Source organism: Mesoplodon bidens (assembly GCF_964165515.1).
Source record: "Mesoplodon bidens genome assembly, chromosome: 19".
NCBI lineage: Eukaryota > Metazoa > Chordata > Mammalia > Artiodactyla > Ziphiidae > Mesoplodon > Mesoplodon bidens.
Window position 1 is genome coordinate 4,143,456 of NC_138179.1, and position 20,105 is coordinate 4,163,560.

General features: G+C 49.1%; 1 protein-coding gene across 3 annotated transcripts in view; it reads right to left on the reverse strand.

The window, feature by feature from the left end:
- Positions 1-546: 546 nt before the first annotated feature.
- Positions 547-20,105, reverse strand: part of MSI2 (musashi RNA binding protein 2) — a 394,222-nt gene continuing 374,663 nt past the window's right edge. Inside the window, exons 12-14 of one of the 3 annotated variants that reach the window (XM_081220215.1) lie at positions 9,997-10,151; positions 8,143-8,215; positions 547-5,617 (exon numbers count right to left, since the gene is read on the reverse strand). In XM_081220215.1, the coding sequence (XP_081076341.1) occupies positions 8,174-8,215; positions 9,997-10,151 (197 nt within the window). In that variant the 3' untranslated portion in view covers positions 547-5,617; positions 8,143-8,173. Of the gene's footprint in view, positions 5,618-8,142; positions 8,216-9,996; positions 10,206-20,105 lie in introns of all 3 variants that reach the window. The other 2 variants (XM_081220213.1, XM_081220214.1) reach the window with 2 other exon arrangements.

Here is a 20,105-nt window from a genome sequence, read left to right on the forward strand (position 1 = left end):
CACTAGCTGAGACCAGCCATCCGGAAAGCCACTCACCTCCTTCTGCACACTGCCACCATCTGGGTTCTTCCACTGCAATACTCTCTCAATGCTTCATAAAAATAGTTGCACAATAGAAAAGAATATATATATATATATATATATATATATATATATATAAAACTGAGTCACTTTGCTGTACAGCAGAAACTAACATTGTAAATCAACTATACTTCAATGAAATAAAAATAAAAATAATCACCACACACACACACACACACACACACACACACACACACACACGAAAAGGTCCACAGGCTCCCTGGGGACAGGGAAAGGGCTTCTTCTCTGCTGCAGGCCCTGTGACCAGTGTTCTCACTGAGGGGTGAGAGAAGGGAGGTGTGACTGGTGACACCCTCCCCAAACCAATCAACAGCTGCCCCCCAGCCACCCAGCCCTCCTCCACATGTGAAAGAACACCAAACAACTCTGTTCAAAACAGTTTATTTTATTTTATTTTTTTTTTGTCAGACAAACACATTGATTTCTGGACCACAGTAGAGGATGGAAACCTTTCACAAACTTATTTATTTGAAAATACAAATATAAAATTATACTTTCCACATCTGTGATGTGAGAGACTGCCATCCACATAGTAACTTTTTACAACAGGGCTTTGAGAAAGCCACACACAAAGACCTGAAAGATGCTTGAGATATATATATAGAGAGATAGATACATATATATGTATATATATAAAAAAAATACTCACTACCAAAGTTGTCATCAGTTTCATACTAAAGTATAAAAGTAAGGGTGAGGTCAGCCACAGTGCTAGGGAAAGTTTTATTTAGATACATTGATGTCCACATGAAACGCTTAGACTTGCATCCTATTACATATGGAATTCCGAGTTTACAATACACCGTGAACGGCAGATTGGCTAGCCCACACTACTCAAGAGGACACTCACAGATTCCACACAGGATGGTACAGTATGTACAGAGTACAGTAGCAGAGAGCCTTCTGGAAGGCTCTGGAACTTTTGTCTCTCAGTCCCCATCCCCCTCCCCCCCATATGCCCCTGCCTCCTGGAAACAAACTCTTGTCCGAGACAATACATTCTGATTATTTGACAGCCAAGTGTTTGGATTAAGGTCGCTTCCCCAGAGGGGTGGGTTCTACGTATATATTTTTGTTTTACTTTACTTACTTTTTTTTTTTTTTTTTTTGGTTTAAAAAAAAAAGAAAGAAAGAGAAAACAAACATATACAGTATTAAAGTATTGCTTAACGTACAGCGTCTCCTTGTGTAGTGTTGGTGCCCAGGACCGGGCTGAGCTGACTTCTGCTTCTTTTCTGTTTGGAGCGGGGGGGATGGGGGAAGCCTGCCAGCGTCTCTCTTCCATGTGCTTGCCTGCATCTGTCCCTCTGCTCTCCACGCCCCCCACCCTGCTTCAGCCTTCCTTGGCAGGTAGCCTGGCTTGTGAAGCACGTTAGAGAAAGCAAAACACTCTTCCCTCCCCCACCCAGCCCCCCAGCCTCCCTCTGTCCCTGTGCGCCACTCCCAACTGATAAAGAGAAGTATGTTAGTGTTTCTTTTGTAAACAATTTCATATGCAATATAATACAGAAAGCATGGCTGACCTTCAATAAAAAAAATATAGTAAACTATATTGCTTTATTCTTGATTATGCTGCAGTGAGTGAATGGCAGAATGAAGCAGTGTGGTGGGGTGGTGGCTAAGTCCCTAGCCCTCGTTTGCACTAAAGATCAAAATAGGTTTTGCTTTTCTATTTGGAACCAAAAAAAAGAAAAAAAAAATTTGTTTAAATCCCCAAATGAAAAGAGAACCAAAAAAAAAAAAAAAAAAAAAAGCCCAAGAAACAAAACAAAATCGAAAACAAAAACTGAACACCTTTCAGGTCATTAGAACCAACAATTACCCAATGATTTTTATACTAGTCTAGCAAGATGTGTGTAACATTCACTGGCTGTGAATTGCTGTGCAGTGAAACATTAAATTGACAGCAATAGAGCCATGCTACCTTAAAGTCCAAGCTACGAGTTCAAATTAAGATGAAGGTTATGAAGGATAGGAACATAAAGGCCTGTTGCGACTTCGTTTGAATCAAGCCGATGAGCGACTGGGATAGAGAGCGAGGCTGTTTGGTTTTCCCAGTGGGTGTGAGGAAGGCCACAAGCCAGGTGGGCGGAAGCTCCTGGAGAGGAGACCCGGAACTTGGTCATCCCCATCAGCTCCACGTCCAGGTAGAACCAGGAATGGGTCCAGGAGCTTACGCAACTCACTCTCCTCTGTGTGGGAGGAGAGGAGTTTGGGGGCCCCAGGCAGAGGGATCTAGAAGCCAGAAAGTGACCCGGTGGCTACTTTATGATTCCGGGGAAAAGCCATCAGCCAAGAGGGTTTCTCCCCCAGGGAAGGTGAAAGGTGGTTCCCATGTTCGCCACTGAGCTTAACTGGAACAAAGACAAGGCTGAACGTCAGTGCTAAAATAATTTACAAAAATCTTCCAAAATGGACTTCTAGATGAGTGGGGGACTAACGTGAACCTTAACCTAGGTAGCCACATTAAAACATATCAGATTTCCACGAGATTTGTGCTATGGGCTACTGGGTCTCTTCAAAAGGTATTATAAACATCTAAAACATATTCACACAGATTATCAATTTCTTCTGAGCATTCTTAAAAAAATATTTTTTCTCTTAGTAAAATCATTTTAATATACCATGCCTTCCTCTTTTAAAAAATAAATTAAAAAAATCCAGTTTTGCATATCTAGCGTTAGCATTTAAGGTAGTATGGCACACCCCTTCACAGTTGGGGGGTGGGGTGGGAATCTACAAAACGCCGTAGAGTCTGCCGGCATCTGAACATCGTGAGACCTTGGGTTAGTTGAAACCACATCAGATCAGCAAAAATAAAATTAAAACTTGAAATTGAAAAAAAAAAAAATGAAAGGAAAAAACTGCCCCCAAATTATTAGCATTTTTTTCATAAATAAGAGAAAGTTCTATCCTTACTGGTCCTAAATCTGAATAACTATGTCTAATTTTTTTAAACCTTAATTACCTTATACCTATCAATATGTACTAGAAGAAAGAGGAGAAAAAAAGTCACTACACTAGTACCAGGACAGCACGCTTACAAGATAGCCATTTTATACATTATTAACAGACAATGATCAACAAAGAGTCTTCTATGAGGTGATGGGGGATGCAGAGAAAGGAAGGGTAGTACAGTACATCATCAACATGGACAAAATAGTAATTAAATTCCCTAGCCTAGACACTGAATTTCTGGGAATTTATTGTCTCTTTTTTTTTTTTCTTGTTTTTTTTTTTTTAAATAAAACTTCTATTTTGTTATTTTATTACTTGAACAAGTTTTGATGTTTTAAAAGCGCCCAGCATTTTACTTAATCTGGTTGTTTGGAAATTAAAAAAGAAAGAAAGAAAAACAAACAAAAAAAAACCCCTCACCAAACAACCTAACATTTTATTGGAAAAAACAAAGAACGTGATTTTGTTTTTAAAAAAATGTTGCTGTTTAATTAGAATTGAAAAAGGCTTTTTTTCTTTCTTTCTGAGTTAGCATTTTGGAGCCTTTTGCTTGAAGATGCTTTTACCCTACCATGTCTGTGAATGTCTACATTAGTCTACTTTGTTAGTAAAATTTATAAAAATAGGAGTGCAGCAGCTCTTTATAATAAATGTCGCATTCAGTGTCTCATACTGGCTGTGCCTTAAGTACCAAATTTATAAACGTAACAATTTTAAAAATATTAATAAAACGTCAATATCACATTTTAAAAAAGAAAAAAATATATATCCACACTACAATATGTTTTAATGCCATCTATTGAGTTGTACTTCTATAGTTGCTGTTGCCGACCTATTACCAACATTAAAAAAAAGTTAAATTAAAAAATATCCTTCATTATAAGTATCTTTCCCCATCTGAGGACCATATATTAAAACAGCCAAATGTTAAACATGTGCAAACAGGAAACGGTCAGTTTTTCCCACCAGTCACAGTGCAGCGATGTTTATACTTTTTATTTTTTTAAATTCTGTTTACATCTACAATAAATTAAAAAAAAATTCTTCCATAGCCTCTCTGGTGATACTTGCAGCACTGAGGTATTAAAAAAAAAAAAAAAAACAAAAAACCGAAAGGTTGCTTTCCTAATTGGTAAATAGAAAGTGAATGGAGAAAAGATTTCATTAATGCAGGCTTATCCACTCCTGGCCCATGGGCCCCCAGAGCTGGGGGCGGATGGGGAACAGGGGAAGAAGAGAGGCAAAGTGTCCTAGGGACCTTTGGAGGTGCTGAAATGATTGGACAATAGAAAATGATCAAATATTTAAAAATTAAGACTGAAAAAGAATGTCCCCCCACCCCTCCCCACCCAAGCCAAACAGGTGTGCTTTGAAACATTAAATATGTTAAATATTAAAATTGTAGCTTTGTTTTTAAAAAACGTCTTGGGAAAAGCAGTTTTTCATATTTTAAATAAAAATCTAACTAGACGGTAACGTTGGAAGCTGTGCACAGACGAGAGGTTAATATGCTGGTATGACACTAATACAGTTCTTAGGTCTATCACACAGACAAGAGGAGCTAACCAGTGTTCTAACTTGTCGCGGGGTCGGCCTGGCAGCTGGGTGTTCTTCGGTCTCAGTCACTGACTTGGCTATTGTTCCTCCCCTCCTCCATCCACAGAGCATCAAACTGCCGGGGACCGACTCCCTCACAAAAATATTTTTGATTCTCTCTTTCTTAATAGTTTCTATGTAGTTAATGGAATTGTATTTACAACATTTCTTTTTTTAGAATTCACAACTGCAAAAAACCTTATAATATCACCTCTTTCAACAGAAAAAAAGCACTTATAGAAAAGGAGGACACTCAAAACATCGTCGTCCTTACCTTATTGCCGAAAATAGATATACTTAGGTTAACAAAGAGCACAAAAGAAGAACCGCTATAGTCTGTTAATTAGCCTACGACATCTCACTTCTTATACAATGCAAAGTAGAACGTTGATGCCCACATCCCGCTCCCTATTTCACAACCTCGCTTCTGTGTGTGCTCAAATTCCACCTGAAAATTCATACAGTCTCAGAATTGGTACCAAAATATTGAGAGTAATATTACCATCTCAGCATCCTTGAAAAGTGAGAACAGAATTAAAACAAGCAAAAAAAAAATTTTTTAAGAAAAAAATAATACCTTAATATAACAATTACACTATGGTTAGCTTTTAACTAGATATTAAAGCTATATGACTACGGCACTAAGTCAAAACCACTACCAAATGTGATCTGAAGAGATTTAAAAGGAGAAGGGGGAAGAGAGAAGAGGGAGGGAAACCATCAAGAAAAACAAAAATAAAACAAAACCAAAATCATGGGATATATACACATTTAAAAGCTGTTGTCTTATATTACAGCAGATTCATGAGATGATGAGATGCAGTCAACCCTCGAGCCGAAGTGAGCCATCTCTGGTTGGGATGGGGAGTGAGGCTGGTGGGGGAACAGGTCTGATGACATCACCTAAACAAAGGGCCACTCAGAAACTTCGCCCAGTCTTGCCTGGACATCCAGGTATGCTCTGCAGGGTACAGAAGGTCGAGGGTGTCCAGAAGAGAACAAAAAGTGGGGGTGGGAGGAGAAAGAAGAAATGTCAGGCAAGCATACCATTTACTCCAACTTTTTATCTTTTTCCTATATCTTTTTTTTTTTTTAACATCTTTACTGGAGTATAATTGCTTTACAATGTTGTCTTAGTTTCTGCTGTACAAAAAAGTGAATCGGCTATATGTATACATATATCCCTATATCCCCTCCCTCCCTCCCTCCCTATCCCACCCCTCTAGGTGGTCACAAAGCACTGAGCTGATCTCCCTGTGCGATGCAGCTGCTTCCCACTAGCTATCTGTTTTACATTTGGTCGTGTATACATGTCCATGCCACTCTCTCACTTCGTCCCAGCTTAACTAGAGCTTTCAAAGTATGGCTACATTGGGCTACTGAGGACATTTGAAAATGGCCAGGCTAACCGCTGACTGGGGTCACAGCCTGAGCTGTGACATCGGAGCCACGTTTGATGCTGGGGAGAGGGCCGCTCTGGTTAAGCTTATGTTTTCAAAGCTTAATGTTTAAAAACTTCTGTCTTTATGAGATACCCATCAGTGACTGTTAATAACTGAAAATGCTAGTTTCTACTAAAAAAATCATATTACCTACCAAAGACTCAAGGTCAGGACACATAAAAACATTCACAACAAATAACCAGCTTTGGTTCTAGGAAATAAAAACAGGCCAGGGATTCATAGACTTGCCAATCGAATCTCCCTGAATTGACTGTGAGCCTGGGCCCCTCCTTCATGGATGGTACTAAATGTCTAAGGGTCACTTCTGTTGGGGACAAAGTGTGTGTTTTGGTATGGCCACGTGACTCAGTTGGCCCACTTAATCATTTTGGAGGGGCAGGTGGCTACCTCCACTCTCGTCTGTCTATTCCATCCTTCTGAGTCCTAAAGGTGGATGAGGGAGGCTGCGCTGGGGGCAGCCTCGGCCCTCCCCCGACCCCCATGGAAACACTGCAGAGGCCTTGGAGGGTGTGGGGAGGAGATGGCAGGAAACCTACAGCACCCTCCACTTCCAGGGGAGGGAGGGAAGAAGCGCTGGCAGTTGTTCAATCCCCTCATCAACTGATTCTACAAAGGGCTGGAGCCACTTCCCATCCCCAACGTTCTTGGGTACATGAGTCTGCCTTGCTCTCAGAGGAATCTTAGTTCCCTTGGGGCCCCCAGACCCAGCTTAATTAGTCGTGAGTAGCTCTCCTTCACACTGTTAGTGGCCTCTGGCTCCGGCCGGCCAGCGATGGCTGGGTCAGTGCTGGAAGGGAAGTGTAGGCGAGGGGTGGGGAGAATTCACACACGGGGTTTATTTGGTTACGAGAGGCAGTTGTGTTAGTTGAGGTGATTCCTTAGCAGCAATATTAGAGAAATTCAAGAGATTTATGGAGCTCAGCTCCACCTGGTCCCCCAGCTGGGCCCACCCTACTGAGTCCTGGCTGGCTCAGGGGCCTGAAGCAACCCTCTACAAGAGGGGCATCCTGCTGACTGCCAACCAAAGTGGCAAACCCATCTCCGGCCTTGCTTCTTTTAGGTCCCAGCTCCTGGAATGAAAGGCGCTTATGCCCCAGCTGGGATGCTATGAGTGGGACCCATTCCCAGGCCTTGACTGTCACCCTCTCTCTTCCAAAGAAACAGACTCATATCTCAAGACCTCGAACTAACTCGCTAACACGGGTCACGTTTAGCTTTCACGAGAGAACCGCCCTCCCTTCTTGGTGCTCCTCCCGAGAATGACGGATACTCATTTTCAATGAGAACGTGGCAAGAGGCTCCCTCACTGACTGCCCCGACCTCCCCTCTCCTCCACCCCACCCCTTCCATATCCCCATCCAAGTGATTTAAAAAATGTTCAATTAACTTGAGCTCAGTTTAAAAGGTTAGGAAACTGGCAGGGATCCAAATCCATGTAACGCAGGTGATGTCGTTAATTTAATTTGCTTTTCGTGGGGTAATCTGGATAATTACTCAGTAGTTACTGGCAAAAATGTTTTCTTTTCACTAAAAGATGGAGTCTGGCTGTTTGACTGCATGAACCCCACTGGCCGAGCTCAGCGAGCTCTGGGGAGCTGAAAGGGCCCAGCAACCCACAAGGCCAGCTCGCAGGATCCTGCCCGCCCTCCCACCCCCAGGCCTGGCAGAAGCCCAGCGGTTCCCTGCCTGCGTCCCCCTGGGACGGGCACAGCACAAAATCTCCTTCCAGTTTCCCATACTCTTGATTGTATTTCAAGACAGAGAAAGATGAGGGGTGGGAAAGATAAAGAAAAGGAATCAAAAGAATCAAAGAAAAAAAGTGGGGTCATGCTTTAAGCTGGAGGAGGGATGAGAGATTAAAAGACTGGATTTTTTTTGCCCCCCACCCCCCGAAAAGGGGTCCAGAAAGAGGAAGGAGAGATGTGGACGTGAGGAGACCAGGGCCGTGCGTACTTGCATGCCCAGGGCGCATACATGTACGGACACGCCCACCGGGCGAGACACGTGGCAGAGAAGGTAATACCTCAGAGTGAGATGGCAACGAAAGCACCTGCTCAATGGTATCCATTTGTAAAGGCCGTTGCAATCAAAGGTCCCTAAAATTGCACAATTGTTAAGGTCATCAGCACACTATACATGGGAACAGATTGTCATATTCTGGGAAAGGAAATTATCTCTAGGACTAGACTGTGGTTGCCAGCATGAATATGTAATTCTGAGACACCGTGCCATGAGGGGCCAGAATGACATCCTTCCCAGCCCCGACTCCCCACCCCCGGCCTGTCCGCTCACCCAGGGGAGAATTGAGAGCCAGATTCACAGGGGTGGGTGGGTGATAGGAAAGGGGGGCTTGTGCCGAAAATGACAGGCACTGTTGCCCTGAGCCCCAGAGAGCAAAGATAACAGTGTCTCTGTCCACAGTCCCAACGGCTCCAGCTGGGGAGAAAGCAAGGCCCGTGCAGACCAATCGTGACTTGATGTGCTTATTTCAGAAACCATCACGGCACACAGGTCAGAGACCGAGGTTTTCCTGAACAAATAGGGTCTGTGTTTCTGGGCACTGACCATGGAAATGAGCTGTGTTCTACGTGGTGACAGACGGTCTCCCAAACTGATGCAGCTCTAAGCTGAATACTACTACTCTGGATTGGGTACTACAGCTGATCCGAGGGGATTTGACTCATCCAGCTACTGCCTTAAGTGATATTGGCTCGGGAGTGGAATTGAACAAGGACCCGGACTGCACAGGCCAGGGATGGCAGAAGTGTGTGTGTGTGTGTGTGTGTGTGTGTGTGTGTGTGTGGAGAGTGTGTGTGCATGCATGAGAGTGTACACACGTGCGTTTGAGGTGGGGATGGAGGACTTCTAACACCAGGATCAGGGACGGGCTGCCCTGGTGCCCAGACCGTCTGCCCTTGTTGTGTTTTCCCCAGTACAGCTCGGGACGCAGGGCTCTCCCGACAGGGACATGACCTGGGACAGCAGACACTCCCAACTCAGCTCAAAATCAAACTGCCTCCAAGACGGTGAGGTTGGCCGATTTTCTGTTTTCCAAATGGAAGGGACAAGCGAGTAAGTGGGCTCAGGCACATTCATGCTCACACACACTGCGAGGAGGAAGAACAATACAATCTGAAAACAGCATGCAAATCTGTTAAGCAAATTTCCATTGCCTGGATTAGTCAGATTATAGAACCACAGAGCATTACAAATATCAAATGCATCTGGCTTTCGGGGGCAGGCGCAGCTAAAGAACGCAAATGGGAACTTATTGGAACCTGGAAACTGTAAGAAACATTAGCGGAGGAAACCTCCTGGGACAGGGCTTGCACCCCACGCTGTGTCCCAGGCCCCGGCGCTGCCTCTGGACCTTGGGCGGTGACTCTACCGACTAAGCTGCTACCCTGTGGGGTGGGTCTGTAGCTCCAAGGTCCCAGTGCACATGAGTCTCCAGGAGGCCGGGATCGAGGAGAGGGGGCTGATACTGAGGCTCTACTGTGAGCCAGCAGCTGACACATCCTGTTTCCATTTATTCTCTCACAATCTTTTGAGGGAGGAACACTTATATTCGCTTGGCAGCCAGGGAAGCAGTGGATTATATACGTGGCTCAAGGTTGCATGGGCTGGAAGTGCTGGAGTGGTGATCTGAACCTGACCCGCCCACGCTCCCTCCGCTCACCCACGGCTGCACACCGTGCCTGACCCACAGGTGCTCAGGAAGCACCTAAACGAAGAAGCTTCAGCCCTGGATGGCTGACGTGATGCGGATGGGGACCCGCTGCCCTCTCCTGGCCTCCCACCTCTGGGCTTTTCTGGCACACCCGCCCCGGGGGGCCACAGGGGATGGGCAGGAGGGCAGGGGCAGGAAGGTACTTACAGCTATGCCGTGGCCGAAGCCTGAGCCCGGCTGTGGGCTGGCCGCACTTATGTAATTCCCCACTCCGGAGTCCTGGCTGGCAGGGCCGTAGAGATCGGCGACAGGTCCTGGGCTGTTGGCCCCCGGGAAGCCTCCGGGCCGCGCCGGGTTGGAGCCTGCCGGGGAAGCGGGCGCGCCAAAATTCGGTTGAGCACTGTAGCTATTCAGGACTGGTGTGCAGAGAATAGAGCTGGGTATGAGGCCAGAAGCCAGGCATGCACCGGTCATTACAAGCCAAACACTCCAGAAAAACAGCTGAGGCCCAACTTCTAACACTGAACCAAGGCCATGCGAAAACATCAGCAGGGACTCAAGAATACTCAGCCCAGGCTACTACTAAGAAGCTCGGAGCTCCAAAAATAGAGAGAATAAAAAAACAATCATTCAACACACTACGGCAACCAACCGGAGGTGCTTCACTGCCCACCAAATTATCACAATAGAAATAGAGATATATATGGAAGAGAGAGAGAGAAAGAGGTTTTTTTTTTTCCACATCTGAATGGATGCTCATGCAGTCTTGTCTAGATCTGGGCACGCTGAAACAGCATTCACATCCCATGCAAACTACAAAGGAACTAGTTTTAGACTCTACACAGTGTGTTAATATTGATATTAAAACGTGACAGGAGACAAAGCAAGTTGTGTCCAGGAAAAAAAAAAAATCTCCGGGGAGGGGATTTTTGATTTGCTTTTTCTTTCACTTTTCTTTTTTGGTTTGTTTTTGGATCCATTAAATGACAAGTTTGTTTTAAACAAACAAAAAAGATCTTCAGCGCCCCTCCCCCCCCACCAACCACTTCCCCCCTCCCCACTGGCTACTCCCTCCCCGCCCACCCCTCCCATTTATATCCCTGTATGAAAGTCATCAATACTGAACGTGGTCGGAGGATGGGATATGTCATGGAAAATTTGGGCATCTTAACATAACCGTAATGATGGTGGCAGAGGGTTCCCTTCTGGGGTGGAGAGCAGGGGATGGAGGGAGGGGATGGGGTGGGGATGGCGCATCTGGAGGCTCTGGGGCCGAAGCTGAGTGAATGCCAATGATTCTACAGGACACCCACACACTCACCTCCTGCAGTAGAAGGAAAGGGGGGATTTAAACTTTTTTTTTTTCCTTTCGTTTAAAAAAAAAAGACAAAGAAGTATGAATTCAGAGCATACTGATTGAACCAATTTATCACTAAAGCATATCTGACCGAAATGTCTGCTTTCTGTTGGTTATCTTCAGATATAGACTCCAGACAGGAAAAGAGCTAGGAATGTACCTTCGCTACAGAGAGATGGGACTTCACACCCACAGACGCTGAGAGTGGCCGTGCGGAGAGGGCGGTGGGAGGAGACGCTGCCTCGGGCTCCCTCCCTTAGCCCCCCCCAAATTCCATCATTCCCCCCCCAGCAAGGGCCACAGCCTGTCAACCAGGTTAATTTTGTCTCATCTTCATTTCCCCTTAGTAGCTTCAACTTTTTCTTTTCCCTAATGGAAAAAAAAAAATTTTTTTTTTTTAACTGTAAAAATAAGTTCTCATTGATTTTTAAAGCTCAAGGTGAGTCTGGGGCTGGCCAGTTCTGGGCTACAACTAACCCAACTCAAAGAACCAGACCATCTGGGTGCCACGCATTTCCATGGCTCCCAGGGGCCGCTCCTCCCAACAGTCTTCTCCCTCTTGCCCCCCCTCGGCACTTCCCTCTGCCCTGTGGCCACCCGCCACAGGTCTGCTCTGGGCCATGGCCTTGCCCCGCGGACCTGTGGTTGGAGCTCCTCCCTTCTGGGCGGGGGGGATTGAAGAGCCAGATGTGGACTGATTTCTACCCACTTGTTGCCGGGATGGGAAGAGACCGAAGATGCACTCCAGCCAGGCCGGTGGGAGACTGGGACGGGACACGAAGATGCAAAGGAGAGCAAGCCAGGCTGGGCCTGGCTCTCGACTCAGCAGAGAAAAGGCAAGCTGCTACCTTGGGATGCCCTCTAGGGCAGGAGGCCCCAAGGTCAGGCCCCTTGGAAGCTGTGCTGAGAAAGGAAGAAACTGGCCGACGGGAAGAACAGGTTAAAGAGAAAAAAAATCACAGAGGCTTCGAGCAAGTGAATTGCTGATTTGGGAAGGCACTGGCAGAGGAAGGGGATGGGGTTTTTGAATACAGAAGATTAAACTTGCAGATAACATTTGGCCTTGCTCACTCGTGGAGGCCAGCATCAAGCTGCGATATTCAAAAGGCAGCACTATCTTGGTCTCACACACTTTCTTCCTCCGGGCTAGGGAAAACTGAGGGAGCTCAGACAGTGGACTCCTGGTTCACCCAGGCAGCGGACCCCGCTCCTATACCAAGTAACCAACAAAGTATCTAGCCGGCTCGGTTTCAGGGTGGAGAGCAGTGGTGTGGACAGTGGGGCCACAGTGGAAGATAGGAAGACTTTTTGACCTCTTTCTCCTGTGGCCAGATAAGGACCCAGGAGGACAGTGGGCAGGCCCGCCTATCTAGAAGCCAGGGAGAAGGGAGGTCTCTGTCTTGGCTCCTTCCAGCAGGGGGAGGGCCATCCAGAGACTAATCCGGCCCGAGGAGGCAGCCTGGGAGACAGGAGGCCGCATGCCCAGGGAAGGACGCTGTCCTGAAACACGCCCCGCCCCTCCGGAGGCTTAGAAGACAGGAGGGCTGGTGGTATTCGGCCCAGCCCCCGGCTACCTCTCAGGAGCCTGTGTGCCCAGGAGGCCTGCAGCTTGAATGCTGGCCTGAAGGGAATTTCACAGTAAGCAGCTCTTCTTAGGCCTACATTGCCCCTCCCCACTCAGTCTTCTTCCATCAAATGACACCAGTATCACGGCTGAGAAGGCGCCGTATTAAAATGCAGCTCTAAAACCCTAAGCCTCGCATGAATATACACTTGCCTTCCTAATGCCGGAGCCCCAGCTCAGAGTCACCCTGCAGACAGTCCCCGGACAAGGGTGAAAGATCAGGCTGTGGGTTCCCGCCGAGGGTGCAGCTGGCAGGCAAGAAGCACCTGGTCCTGGGCTGGTCCTTTTTCTCTAGGCTTCTGGACAGTGGAAGCTGCACCCTCAAATGCTGAGGGCATGGAGGGGCTGGGTCTCTGCGCCCCTTGGTCAGTGACTCCCTCTTTCTCTGTGGGCGGAAGACCCAGGCTCCAGAAAGCATGTTAACAAGCCAACGAGATGGCCCGAACCCACGATCTCTGGGAATGGTCTACCCAGCAGCGGCTCTGCTGCTCGGGAAGAAAGGGGCAGGGCGCTGCGCACGCCAACGTGTCGGCGGCTGTTCCCGCTGTCTGATGGTGGGAAGGCATTAGGGACGAAGCGATTTTCTTCTTTCGGGAGGTTTGCGCTGCACACTGGCTGGTCACACAGTAAAGGAGGAGGCCCTCCCCTCCAAGCTGTGACCTTGAGAGGAGAGGCAGGGTGAGAAGTACGACTCCGAGCCCCTGACCTAAGGGTGCTTTCTGTGCCAGTCACCCCTCAGTCAATTTTCAATGGTCTGTCTCCTTGGAGGTCGCCTCCAGGCTCATTTTGAGGGGCCAGAAATGTCCCACAGGCCAGGATCAGGTCAGGAAGAGGGGATGGGACATGATTCTTAGTGGGCAAGGACGCCTGTCTCCTGCTCAGCTGGGGGGGGGGTGATGGGGAGGGAGGGAGGGAGGGAGGGGTCTCAGTATGTGCTGCTGAATAAATAGTGCTGAGATTTATAAATCGGACGTTCTGACTCGTGTCCCAGAGGAGGAGAGTGTCCTGCAAACACCCTGGCATCTTTGCAGCAGAAGCTGTGAGTGCTAAGTGGCCTTGGGCAAGCCCTGGGCCAAGCTGCAGTTTGGGGGCTTGCTGTGAGGGAGCAGGGTCACTTTCCCATCGGCTGCTCTGGGCAGCATCCACAGCGGTGGTTGAATACTGGGCAGGCTCCTCTTTACCCCTCGTCCCGTCCCCCAGCATCCTCTGGACTTTCTGGGTCCAGGCAGCAGGTACGCTCAGGGAGGCGGCTATGGTGCAGAGAAAGGGAGCACTGGACTTGGAGTCAGAAGACCTGAGTGTGACCCTGGCCTTGACCTCCGGCTACACGCCTGAGTGTCAGCCCCTCACCTGTTGGAGTCCTCACCTGCGACACGTGAGTGCTGCCTGCCCTACTCAGCCTGACTCTCTGTGGGCTGTGGCGAAAACGCAAAAGAGACAGTGCTCTGGAACTTGTCAAGTTTCAAACAAATACACCTATATTTGAGATAGCTGTGTATGCAGAGATCCCAACAAGGCAGGTACCATATGCAGATTTAGGAAAACCTGAGGTAGGAGAGTACAATTCACTGGCCATACAAATCAGGAAGTGATTCACAAAAGGATCTGTTTCATCCGCCTGGTGCACTTAATCATCTTGGACCTGATGAAAGGACTCTGGGGACTGGGGGCCAGGAAAGCAAGGACACTATATCTCAGAGGCCAGCAAGAGGAAACGCATTTGAATTAAATTTGGAGGCACTTTGCATCAGATAAAAGGAGGAACTTCCTGCCCATCAAGGGAAGAAAACACCTTGATGGCTGACCCAGGAAAGCCATCCAGACCTTATCCAAGGTCTGTCCTGCAGGCTCAGACTCTCACCTGCAGGGGCTGGACCCAAAGCTCGTGGGCCCCTCGGGGTTTTACAGCAAACCCAGGAGCTGCCTGCCTTCTGGAGGGCATACAGTCTGCATGTGGGTCTGCCCAACTGTGGTCAGAGGGGCTGGGCTGAGAGTGGCATTCATCACCGAGGGTGGGGAAGCCGTTGGGGAGGGCAGTGAGAATCAGGACAGCCTCACTGTAGGTCTAGGAAAGGTATGGAAGTCCCAGTACTTCTGTATGATCCCAAAGTGATGCCACTGGACCTGGGGCAGAAAGCTAGGGCCCAGGACTCTAAGGGGGGCACCCCTGGGAGGGTGCCTCTGGCTCTAAGGCTTGAAGAGTAGGTTATTACTGACCCAGAGAAAGGAACTGTTTCCAAAGTCTTTTCCAGATGAGCTCAGTCCACATATCTGGGACAAGCCAGGGCCCTGCCAAGCCCCAGCCTTAGGCCTGGGTCCTCGTTTCGTGGGTCTCACGTTTCGCCAAAAGGCAGGGCCAGCCCTCAAGACAATTTCAGTCATCTGCTTGGTGACTTATCTGTTGCTGCCAGGTTTAATCTCAGGAGGGGGCCTCGTGGCCCCCAGGACGTTTCTGGGACAGAGTGCGTGCTGCTCACAAGGCAAATGCAGTCGGTGGGCGCGTCCTCAGCAAGCCCAGCTCAGAAGGTAACCTGCTGCCCAGCAGAACTCATTAGGCCCCCATCAGGGACAAGGGAGGGGAGTCTGGGCTGATGGTGTCATGGCCCTGTTCCCAAGCCCCAGCTCCCGCAGAAGGGAGGACCCGGAGCATAAGCTGATGTGAGATATTCTTCGAGGGCAGGGCTGTGCTAACTCATCACACTAGATTTTAGGGGGTTTTGTTTGTTTTAGAGAATTCAAAGAAAGCGACTGAAAAAGGAATGAGGAGAGGGGCTCTGCTGATAGGCTGATGCCAGAGAAAAGAGGCCAGAGTCACTGTCCCTCCGACCCTCACCTTGTCTATATCATGCTTCTCTCCGCCTGGATTAAAACTCCACGGCAGCAGAGCCTGTGTCTCATGTCAGCAAGGGACCCCTCAAGACGGGGGGCGTGTGGAAGGCGGGGACCCTCCGGGTGCTCACGGGACCCTGTGTTCTCCAGAGCAAGAGCAACCTGCCCGATTCCCCTACAACACGGGGGGGCTCAGTGGATGTTGGGTCCATAATGCCAGGTGGCTGTCAGAAGCGGAGACCTGCCTCTGAACAGCCAGGCTCTCCTTGCTTGGGGGCTCTGAGGAACAGCAGCCAGGCAGCCAAGGCCTTCCTTGAAACAGAGGTGACGACCCCAATCTGCAGTCTCACTGTGCCCTCTGGAAGGCGTGCCCACCGTAAATTAATGCAGGTGGTCTGATGGGAAAGGTCAGCCTGAAAAGCTACACCTGCTTCTGATAACGGAAGGAGAAACACTCAGCTGTGAACTCTCAGCAGGGCAAGGAGGGAATTGCATCCAGCAGTCTGCCCGGCCACAGTGTCCCAGGGATCCTGGCTCAAACTTTCCCCCTAGAGCTTAGCCTGGAGGTGGCAGAGGGAGATGGAGAGGGCCAGCAGTTACATCTAACCTGGGAAAACCGTATGACACACTAAATTAAAGTCACACCAGTTCAGGGACCCAGATGCAGGGACAATCAATTTTATGTACAACCTTTTTTTTTTTTTAAGCTCTGCTGAAATTCAAGCTATTTCAGAAGGCAAGGAGAAGACATACTTTATAACTGGGGGAGGGTTGAGAGAGCAATGTGTTGGTATTTCTTTCTCCCTGTCTCCATATACAAACCAATATATCGCTGAGAAGGACAAACTCAGCGTGGTATCAACAAGCCTGGGCACATCCAGAGATGCCTGGCTCATCATAAACACTGCACAGGACACATGGAGAGTGTCAGCTCATTCACTGGGCGGAGGGAGTCAGTGTCACAGACATTCCAGCTGTCGGTTTCAGTGGTGGCAATCTTAGAAGACTGCCGTTTCTGCTTGTTTGCCCAACACCTAGCCTGCTTCAGACGACTGAGGTCAGTGTAGATGTCCGCTGGTTTGGCCTATCTTAAGTAGGGACTTGATGGACAGTGGAACCTAAGACTTGGGACCCAGTATTCTGTAGAATGGTCTCAGCTTCCAGTCAAATCACATCCCCTAAAGAGATAACTTCACTGCTGCTCGGCTCCAAAACCCTCACATCCTGGGTTACTAGTGAACCGGGACATGCACACCACCACTCAGATCAGTGTGTGTAGACAGCCCCAAGCACCCCCAAAGGACCTATATCCGAGGAGGGCTTTGTGGCCGGTACTTTATACTTTCTGTTGTTGTACAATCTCAGCAGAAAACATCTCATTCTCTTTCCATCTCGATGCTTTTTTCTTATCAGCCCTGATTTGGGTGTGGGTGTGTCTCTTCCTCACAAAGGACTAGGCTGCGTTAGTTGGGATAGAGGGAAGGCGGAGGAAAGGGGTCAGTGGCCATCTGCTCACGGGGTAAATTCTGGGGATGCAGTAGCCTTGAGCGGGCCTGGGCCTGATGGCCAAAGAAACCAAGCTTTTGTCATGAGGGCAAAGGACGAACTTTCTGGGGCCACCATCAGGTGCTTGTTTCTCCCAGACCCCAGGGGTCTTGAGGGACTGACCTTGTTTGCATGTCCTAAGGAAGAAAGGGGAGAGGGGCCCCAGGGAAGGAAAGGCCACGACGTGAGTCCCTGGGGCCTAGGTGGCACTCTCTCTGGCAGTGTGAACTGTGTGCCCGGCTGCAGCAGCTTCCCCAAGGAAGGGACCCCAGTGGCCGCTCCAGCTCAGGCCACAAGTAGTGAACGCAAGGTGGCGATCCTGATGCCTCTGGGATATAAAGCAGCCTTTCAACAGCACTTCCACCCTGAGCCTCTCAAGTGCTTCAGAAGACGGAGGGGAAGCCAGCCCCAGAGACAAATGTTTAGAGTTTGGCTGAAGCAGGCGGTGGGTGTTTTAACACTCACATCCTGCTGTCTTTTCCCTAAATTCACTGGTTTCAGATTCCAGGCCCACACAGGTTAGAATGGGCAAGGAGCAGCACGTGGGCGATGCCAGAGCCTCCCATTCCAGCCCTCCCGACCTGAGAATCAGAAGGAAAGGAGCATAGGGAGTGTGCGGCCTGGGAAGGACTCCCTCTCTCTCTGTAACAGTCCTGCAGCTCCAAGTGTCTCCCAGTTTAATCCTGAGAATTTGCCTGGCTGTGTTTTGCTCAGGTGACCCCCTGTGTCCCCGAGGCACACCCACCTCTTTATCTTTCCAAAAAAGAAACCAGTCTGGCTTCTCCCCGCATGGACCCAGGCCCCCCAGCCATGCCGTGTGTGCTCGCTTTCTAATTCTCACCCTGCCAGCCCCCAGCCAGAAGGGTCAGGTCCTTGCTTGTGTCTTGGAAGTGAATCCACTCACTGCAGCCCCAGCGTACATTTCCTGCACTATAACTATTGTTCACAGAAAACGCTATGAAATCCAAGGCCGGAACTACATCCTTGTAGTATCCTCAGTCACAATGAAAAGCTCGGAAGGAACGAGGTGATGCCCTGTCCCAGTTAGCAAAGGTGGGGCGGGGGAAAGCCTCATACTAGTTCAGGCAAAACGGGGTCTGGAGGCAAGGGGCACAGGGTTCTAGAACTGTGGTTTCTCGGGGTGCCAGGCTAGAAAGGGAACTAAGATTCACTGAGCACCTACTGTGTGCCAGGCGCATTGGCAGGCGTTTAACACCATCCCGTTCACGCTCCAAACCACTTGTAAGATGGGTTTTATTGCCCTGGGGCTGCAGACAAGGAAACCAAGGGCTGGGGCCATGAGGGGGTGTGTCCAGGGTCTCACAGTGTCTCAGACCGACTGAAACCAGCTCTCCCTTGGTCTCCGGGGCCACCCCGCCGCCGTCTGCTTTTTAAACTGAATCACGCTGCCCAGCTGTCCTTCCTCGCGTCATAGTTTGACAAGGTTTCTTCTGTTTATTCGGATCTTTCTTGGCCTCACAGAGGTCACAAAATCAAGGACAAGGAATCAAAGCTCCAATGTTGGAACGCCAGCTCCCGAGGGCATGGGTCCTGCTGCCCTTTCCAAACTGGGAGCTCCCTGGTGGCGGGGGTGTCTCCCCCATCAGCCCAGGGGCTCCCTGAGGTTGGGCCATGCCTGCCACAGGAGACAGGGGTCAGCCTCTCACCTGAGGACTAGACACCCTCCTCTGTGTCACATCCCAGAACAAGACTGGGCATGAAGCAGGCGTGTGGCATTGCTGGGGTCAGGGGGAGGTGGAAAGGGCACTGCCAGAGAGAAAGGAAGCCCTCCCACCCTAGAAAGTGCAACCAGAGGGCTGGTCTCAGTCCCCAAAGACTACTCCAGTCTGCTGAGGGCTGTCCTGTGGGGAGCTGGCAGGCCCTAGCGCGCTCAGTATTTACTGCCTGATCACATTTCATGGAAACTCACTGTTTGGGGCTCTAGCAGCCAGGGGGTGGGGTGGGGAGGATGCCCAAGGGGCAGCCCCTTGAGGACCTGTGCAAAAGGCTTTCCACTTGAGCAGCCCATCTTTAATGATTATAAAGGCACAGGAGTTTAATCCATGTTTGATGTAAGCGCTAATAGCTCTGTGTCCTTGAAGTTCAAAGCGGGCGCATACATGTCACTAATTGGCCAAGCATGGCGCCATTCAGCTCCCTCTCATGTTTTTAATTAGGTCTTTAATAACAAACAAACTCCGACCTTACCAAAAGGCCCCCATTCATCAGACAGTCAAGGAGGGTGGCTGCTTCCCTGTTTATGGTTGCTCCAGGCTGCTGGTTCTATGGGTACATGTTCTCAATCTCAGCCAGGACAGGGCTGTCCTGGGGGCAGGTAGGTAGGAGAATCCATCTATGAGGACAAAGACCCCTTCAGCCCATCCTGGAGGGGTGGATTTCCTGGCCCTGCCGGGAGGCCAGTGGTGGGCAGGAGAGGCCTGGGCTCCAAGGCTGCCGGCTAAGGACCCCCCCAGACCAGCTCTCCTGCTCATTAGAGGAGGCTGGGATGAACTGTCTGGCTTGGCTCTATTTACCTGTTTCTCAGGTAGGGATGCTGATGACAAAGTCACAGAGATGGTGTGAGGCTCCATATCTAGCAAGAACCTGATGGTATTTGAGCCCATGGTTACAGGTTGGACTTGCCTGGGGAGCTTTTAAGTAATGCTGAGGCCTGCCCACCGTGCCCCCCACCTCCCGCCATCCCCCTGTAGATTCTGATTTGATGGATCTACTGTGTGGCCTGGACACTAGGAATGTTAAGAACTCCCTAGGTGATTCTACCATGTAGCCAAGTTCAAGAACTACTGCGTCCGCCCCAGTTCCAAAGCTCATCGAAGACAGCTATTAACAGGTCCGCCTTTATTAATGAATACCATCCAGAGCGCCAAACCCTAAAGGGTTAATCAACCACACACAAGGATGGAAATCTGACTATAGGGTTTTGTGTTTTTTTTTAAATGA